Source organism: Leptonychotes weddellii, chromosome 5 (assembly GCF_054177405.1).
Source record: "Leptonychotes weddellii isolate Sample4059 chromosome 5, ASM5417740v2, whole genome shotgun sequence".
Classification (NCBI taxonomy): Eukaryota; Metazoa; Chordata; class Mammalia; order Carnivora; family Phocidae; genus Leptonychotes; species Leptonychotes weddellii.
This window is the reverse complement of record NC_138373.1, coordinates 142,095,421-142,103,381: the sequence shown is the minus strand read 5'-3', so window position 1 is coordinate 142,103,381 and position 7,961 is coordinate 142,095,421. Positions and strand designations below refer to the sequence as shown.

The 7,961-nt window shown below is 37.6% G+C and overlaps 1 protein-coding gene across 7 annotated transcripts in view; it reads left to right on the top strand.

Moving 5' to 3' along the window:
• The window catches only part of GNPTAB (N-acetylglucosamine-1-phosphate transferase subunits alpha and beta), a 72,568-nt gene that overhangs the window by 54,367 nt on the left and 10,240 nt on the right, over nucleotides 1-7,961 (top strand). For all 7 annotated transcript variants that reach the window (XM_081822283.1, XM_081822282.1, XM_081822281.1 and 4 more), the window contains 6 exons: nucleotides 451-1,556; nucleotides 3,670-3,869; nucleotides 4,104-4,323; nucleotides 4,974-5,087; nucleotides 6,261-6,346; nucleotides 6,603-6,701. In XM_081822283.1, coding sequence (XP_081678409.1) covers nucleotides 451-1,556; nucleotides 3,670-3,869; nucleotides 4,104-4,323; nucleotides 4,974-5,087; nucleotides 6,261-6,346; nucleotides 6,603-6,701 — 1,825 coding nt within the window. The remainder of the gene's footprint in view (nucleotides 1-450; nucleotides 1,557-3,669; nucleotides 3,870-4,103; nucleotides 4,324-4,973; nucleotides 5,088-6,260; nucleotides 6,347-6,602; nucleotides 6,702-7,961) is intronic.

Sequence of the window (7,961 nt, the reverse complement as noted above, 5' to 3'; positions counted from 1 at the left end):
CATGTTATTGCTCCAGTCTGACTTACTTTGTACTAGGCAGATATACTTTCATTGAAAATATATGGCAAAGATTTAATTTAGAAACAATAAAAAGAGACCAGTAATACACTAAGTAAGAATGGTTTAAATGCTGGATCTTGTTGATCGCTTATCCCTGGAGGACATTTTGGCAGATGGTTGTATTTTTTCAAATGGACACAAAGTTGAGAGTTGATCAGTGGAATTTGCCATATCTCTGTAGTGAGTTAGAGTCAGCGTTCCACGTTGATAATAGTGATTGCTTCAGATAATAAAATGAGCCCCATACCAGCAGCTCTTACATTAGAATGTTTTATTCCTAAGTCAATTTAAAGTCATTCTTAGAAAGTGAAAACTCAAACCCTAAGAATTAAAGGAAAAGGAGGGGAAAATGCCTCATTTTTAAAGTCATGTTTGTGTTTTTTCCTCTAGATCATTTTCATGAATTGTATAAAGTAACTCTTCTCCCAAACCAGACTCACTATGTTATTCCAAAAGGTGAATGCCTGCCTTATTTCAGCTTTGCAGAAATAGCCAAAAGAGGAATCGAAGGCGCCTATAGTGACAATCCAATAATTCGACATGCCTCTATTGCCAATAAGTGGAAAACCATCCACCTCATAATGCACAGTGGAATGAATGCAACCACAATACATTTTAATCTCACATTTCAAAATACAAACGACGAAGAGTTCAAAATCCAGATAACAGTAGAGGTTGACACAAGAGAGGAACCCAAAGTGAATTCTACGACCCAGAAGTCTTACCAAAATTTGGTTAGCCCCACAACACTTCTTCCAGAGGCGGAAATACTGTTTGAGGATATTCCTGAAGAAAAACGCTTTCCAAAATTCAAGAGACATGATGTTAACACAACAGGAAGATTCCAAGTGGAGGTGAAAATTCCCCTGGTAAATACTTCACTCCTTCCCAAAGAGGCCCAGTTGAGTCTCAGTAACTTGGATTTGCAACTAGAACGTGGAGACATCACTGTGAAAGGATACAACCTGTCCAAGTCAGCCTTGCTGAGATCATTTCTGAGTAACTTACCAGATACCGAAGTAAAAATAAATCAAGCTGTAATAACAGATGAAAGAAATGACAGTGTAGAGGCCCCACTGGAAAAACAGGTTCACAAAAGCATCTTGCCGAATAGCTTGGGAACATCTGAAAGATTACAGAGGTCGACTTTTCCAGCAGTGACAATGAAAGTGAATGGTCACTACCAGAGTCAGAATCCACCCCCGGACTTAGAAATCGAAGAAAAATTTAAATCTGAAATTCTGACCCAAAAAGTAAGAGGCGGAAGCATGTCAACAGAAAAACTCTCATCTCGGATTGTTCCACTGGAAAAGCAGATTACAAAAGAAAAGAAAATCACAGGGAAAGAACAAGAGAAAAACAGAATGGAGGAAAATGCAAAAAACTACATAGATAATAATGAAGTACTACCTGGAAGAAAACTGCAGCATTATACAGACAGTTACCTGGGCTTTTTGCCATGGGAGAAAAAGAAGTATTTCCAAGATCTTCTTGATGTAAGTTACATCCAGCTTTATTCTTTCCCATGCTCCGGGAAAATAAATAACCTTATAAGTAAGTGATAATTATATAATAATAGGTACCATTTATTCGGGACTTTCTGTGTCAGTCATTAAACTAAATGCTTTTTCTTACATGGTTTATTGCCCTAATACCCCTAACAATAAAAATACCTTATAAGGTTATCTACTATCATGATCCCCATGTCACAATTTAGGAAACAGCCTTAGTGTGAATGAGTAAGGGAGTTAGACAGGGCCATGCCCTGAGTAAGTAATAGAACGGGAGTGGTATCTTATCTTCACTTGGCATGTTGTGATTTCAAAAAATGCTTTTGCATATGCTGTGTGAATCAGATCTGATTATTTTTCCAATTTTACTGATGAAAAAAACCCCAAGGTGCAAATAAATTAATTAGCTTCCAGTGTGAGCCAAGCCTCAGGGTTCAAGTGCTCACTCACCCTCCTGGACCACGGTCTCCATGGTGCCATGGTGTCATCTCCTCATCTGCCAAGTGCTATCACTGTGTTCACTGCAGGGAGCACTATTAGAACACAGCTTTTGGAAACTCAAAGGGCAAGCTGGGAGGACAGATTTGTGGGTAAATAATTGCAGCAACGTGATAGGTGTCTCCTGAGGTATGAGCACAGAGTCCAAAAGGAAAATTTCTTAACTTTGCCTAGGGGTATTGGGGAAGGCATCCATGAAGAAGTATCCTGTGAGCTGACCTTTGAAGGGTTTGTAGGAGTTGACAGACCAAGAAAAACCCTGTGGCTGAGGCTGGATCATGAACAGAGTGTAGCCATGAGTAGGTGTCAGACTGGGAAAAAAGAGGTTGATGAGGGGAACTGACTTATTGCATTGTCTTTGGAAAGTATCTTATCCCTGATACAGTAGTCATTTACCAATTGTTGAGTGAGGGATTGCAAAGTTCTTGCCTGTGATGATTTCCTCTCTTCCCCCTTTCATTACTTACTTTAAATTACAAAAGTATTACAGACTAGTGGCAAAAATTGCAAGCAATCCAGAAAATATACAATAAAAAAGGAAAAGATCTCCCTCCTTCCTTCATCTTCCTACTTGAAATAATAGCTTGGCGGGTATTTTTCCAGTATTTTATATAGTTATGCAAACACACAAACTATATAAATACGTGTTTTGCAACAGGTAAATTGCTCTGTGGTTGCCTCTTGATCTAGTAGTATGTAAGCAAACCCATGCTAGTGTTTTTGTTTTTTAAGAGCTGTGTTTGTTTTGCAATTACAAATAGTGTTGCAATAAATATTCCTGTACATATAGCTTACTCTTGAGAAGTTTTTACTTCTGTAGGTAGAATTGCTAGGTTAAAGTTAAATTTAACTGTGTCCTTCTAGAATGCCATACCACTTCGTACTTACACAGTGTGTAAGAGTGCTTGTTTCTCCACAGGCTAATCAACAATAGTATCAATCTATATTTTTTCACCAGATTGAGAAGCAAAAATATTTCATCTTTGTAAAGTGTGTTCATATATTCTGCTAATATTCTTTGCCCATTCACTCAGTTTTGCCTCTTACTGGTTTTGACAGGGTTCTTTACATTTTATAATGTTAACACTATTTTTTGGTCCTTGTTCAGAACTCAAGTGCTTACTGCTTTGATGTCACCAGTAGAAATAACTTGAAATTGAAAGTGCTATCAAATTAATTTATTTATTTTTATTTTTAAAGTAAGCTCCGATGCGGGGCCTGAACTTAACAACCCTGAGATCAAGATCAAGAGTCAGATGTTCAACCAATTGAACCACCCAGGCGCCCCTCTATCAAACTTTTTAATTTTCTAAATACTGCATTGAATTGGCTATGAAATTTCATGCTCGGTGACTAGTCCTTGAAGAATACCCTGTAAATAGACCTCCATTACACAACTGTTGTTCACAAGCCTATGTTGGTGATACTTTCACTGAAGTCCAGTTTAGTCCTGCTCTTAGGATTCGTAAAGTGACCCGTTAGTGCTCATTTCATTTGCCACAGTTAGTGCCTCGTTATATAAACTAGTACTTATTTCTTGCTAACAAAGTACACTTGTGCACTAAACATAATGCTGTGTTACATGGAATTCTCTTTTCAGGAAGAAGAGTCATTGAAGACACAGCTGGCATACTACACTGATAGCAGACACACTGGAAGGCAACTGAAAGATACATTTGCAGATTCCCTGCGATATGTAAATAAAATTCTAAACAGCAAGTTTGGATTCACATCTCGGAAAGTCCCTGCACACATGCCTCACATGATTGACCGAATCGTTATGCAAGAACTTCAAGATATGTAAGTCTTGCTTATTGTTTGAGTTGCTTGCACGTGCTCAGAGCTGTCTGCTTAAAATGGCCATCTTTGCTGTGCTTGATGTAAGGCTCTAACACTTGGCAACTGATATGTTGAAGGTATCAGCTAAGTAAGTGGGAAAGAAAAAGATTCTAACTCCGCAAATGTTGGAATATATTTGAATGTAGATTAATGTCTATATTTTAAATATCCAGAGCTCACTATATGTTTGGACAGGTTCCCTGAAGAATTTGACAAGACGTCATTTCACAAAGTGCGCCATTCTGAGGATATGCAGTTTGCCTTTTCGTATTTTTATTATCTCATGAGTGCCGTTCAGCCACTGAATATTTCTCAAGTTTTTGATGAAGTTGATACAGACCAATCTGGTGTCTTATCTGACAGAGAAATCCGAACACTGGCTACCAGAATTCACGACCTGCCTTTAAGTTTGCAGGTGTTGTATTTTTTTTCTCCTAAACCTTCTCTTTCACATATTTCATTGTAATGCAAGTAAAAGTAATTCTTAATATTTAATGGAGGTATTCACAACTAGTCCATTTTTAGTGCCAGAATTAAAACCACATTTGAGGTTCATATTTTATGAGATTACATTTTAGACTTTAAGTAGGCATTGCTATTGTATTATCTGGAGAAGAGCCAGACCATCCCTGCATATAAGATTCTCGTGACAGGTTCATTCAGGAGCTTCAGGTGGCCCACTGGAGCTGTGTCTCAGCCAGGCCTGGGTTGTTGCACAACCTTGGTCACAGCGTCCTGTAGTCCCAGGAGTAGGAGACTAATTAATGGAGAGTGCCAAGATAAATCTAACTGCAGGACCTCCCATCTGGGGATCCCCCTGACCGTCTTGGGTAATAGTGCCTCATAGTCCAATATGTTCTACTTCGAGATGAAGATGAAATATTTGTGTTTGTATTATCTCATTCGGTTCTTTTTGGCGTGTTTTTGTTTTAAGAATCATATAGTCAAACTCCCTTTGAAGATAGCATTTAAAGAAATTTTGGAGACTTTTACATAATTTTTATTTTTAAAACCACAGTTATTACTTACACATATAAGGTTTATCCTTTTATTTTGCTTTGTTAGGATTTAACAGGTTTGGAACACATGCTAATAAATTGCTCAAAAATGCTCCCTGCTAATATCACTCGGCTGAACAGTGTTCCACCAACTCAGGAAGCATACTATGATCCCAATCTGGTAAGTAGCATGAGTTCCTTTGTGTAAAAAGGAAGTATATCCTTATCAGGTATTATTTATACCAGTTTTGTATAGCATTTCAAACAGTAGAAGCAGGTTCTATATTTATATCTTTGGTAGACAGCAGAAGTCCAGATAATCCAGAATCATTTATATCTTTTCTTTTCTCCTGTCTAGTGAATGTTAAGCTAATATTGAGATTAGTTGCTAATATTCTATAACCAGACATCTGTTCACTAAGGATAGCAGAGGATAGCCAATGAGAATACTTCAGAGAGTTTTGCTGGTGGCACGGCCTATGTACACTCTTACTCAAGACTTCTCTTTCCCCCCATCTGTACTTCCATATCTGTCCTTCACTGTCTTTTAGCTTCTCCTTTTTTATCTTTCTTATAAACTTTGGTTCCTAGTAAGACTTTACAGTTACCAAGCCCCTGCATTTACGTAGAACTGCAGTGTGTTCTTTCCTAAGGAAGGTGATTTACACATAGAAAACAGTTATTCTTCTTGCCCTGTTATAGGCATGATGAAAGATTATTGAGATTTTAGTTTTCTTTTGAAATGCATACATTTTCCTTCATTAGCAAAATATTTTAGTATTTGCCAGATGTCTGGCATGAGATTTAGAATCAGCAAATATTCTTTGTTAAGAATTAAGTAAAGGCTGCTTGCTAATGGTAGTAAGTTAGTTTTGAGGCTCATACAAATAAACTACTTGGAGCATGAGTACTAGTTATACTAACAACATTAGTTAACATGACTCGAGTGAACTCTTAGCAAGGTGTTGGCTTCATTACTGTAATTAACTGTGATTATACCTATGATAAAGTATTTCCTAATTAGATTAAGAATGACAAGTTAGCTTATGAGTATGACATAGACTAGTTCATTACAATTTATGTTAGAAATTTCTTTCTGAAAAAAATTCTCCCAGTAACTTTTGAGGCTATTTTAATAGACAGTGTAATGTGTGATTAAAATAAAAATTTATTTACAAAAACAGGCAATTAGCCTGCAGGCCATACCATGCCAATTTGATTTTTTCAAATACTGCATTAAAGTATTTGTCTTGATCACGGATTCTTTGGTCCCCCTTAAATTTTGCACAGAGGTCAGTGCTTCACCTGCCCTACCCTAGTCTTGGCCTGATGCAATGTTTGTATTTTCTCATAGCCACCAGTCACTAAGAGTCTAGTAACCAACTGTAAACCAGTAACTGATAAAATCCACAAAGCATATAAGGACAAAAACAAATATAGGTAAGTAGTACATACATTTTCTCTGTTTAGTTTAAGAATAACTGTAGGAGTCTGGCATTTTCATAATTTTACAATAGTTTCTCTCTTAAACCTTCTTTTAAAATTTATGTGAGATCGTTTTCTTTAGTAATACCAAAAGAGTAAGTCATTCTCAGGATATTGACTGTTAAAGTTTTATAAAATACTTTGCTTATTGAAATTCTGTTTTTATTTCCACATAAATATTTACACTCCTTAAATATGTTTTGATAATTAGGTTTGAAATCATGGGAGAAGAAGAAATTGCTTTTAAAATGATTCGTACCAACGTTTCTCATGTGGTTGGCCAGTTGGATGATATAAGAAAAAACCCCAGGTACTTTTTTCTTAACCAATAAACTTTTTTGAGTGCTTTTAGGTTCACGGCAAAATTGAACAGAAAATACAGAGAACTCCCATAACTTTAAAAAATGATTTTTTTTTTTTAAAGATTTTATTTATTTGAGAGAGAGAGCGCGCGAGCGCACAAGCCAGTGGGGGAGGGGGAGAGGCAGAGGGAGAAGCAGACTCCCCGCTGAGTAGGGAGCCCGATGCAGGGCTCGATCCCAGGGTCCCGGGATTATGACCTGAGCTGAAGGCTGACACTTAACTGACTGAGCCACCCAGGCACCCCAAAAAATGATCTTTAATCATGCAAATAAACATGAAAAAAGGCAGTGAGACTCAAGAGAAGGAAGTGGCTTATTTTGTTTGGAGCAGGTGGAATGCCTAGTGGTGAGGTAGTGTTTGAGCTAGAGATAGGAGTTGTGAGTTTAGATAGGGTTCCCCTATGCACAGGGACTAGCACAGACCTCTAAGAATCTGGTGACATGAGCTGTTCAGTGAGGCCAAGGGGTGGACTCCATCACAGGGAGTGGGGCCAGATTCTCATAGCATTTCTAAGAAATGGAAGTTCTTAGAAAGTTTCTAAGAAACTTCCAGAAAAGTTGTTTTGGTGGTTAGACTTTGCAATTCAAAGTTCAGATTAGCTTCTCAGGAAAAAAAAATGCTCTCACAAATGTGAAAATTGATCCCAGCCTTGGGACTGAATAAATGTTCAGGTTTATATAAGTCTTGAAAACTTCCAGCCTGGTCCCCTAACAGTTGCCTTGGATAGTTTGATAAAATTAGTCAAAATCTGCATTTTTGAGTTTTGAACTTTAGTGGGAAAATGATATTTCATCAGTTTCCTGGAAAAAAAGACCTTGGCATGTAAAAATTGAATGTTTTTCATCTGAGTCTTTTAAAGATTTTTTAAAAATTTCTTTATTTGAGAGAGAGAAAGCAAGACAGCATGAGCAGGGTGAGGGACAGAGGTAGAAGCAGACTCCCTGCTGAGTAGGGAGCCCCATGCGGAGCTCGATCCTGGGACTCTGGGATAGGGACCTGAACCAAAGACAGATGCTTAACCGACTGAGCCACTCAGGCACCCCTCATCTGAGTCTTTAAATGCTTTTGTAAGTCTTCAGTTTCACCTCATTTAAATTATGATTTTAATTATAAATGAGCAGAGATGTAAAATTTCTAGACAGGTAGAGCCATGGTATTTTTTTTCTAAAAATATCATTCCTGTTGTGGCCGGGGGGGGGGGGGGGGG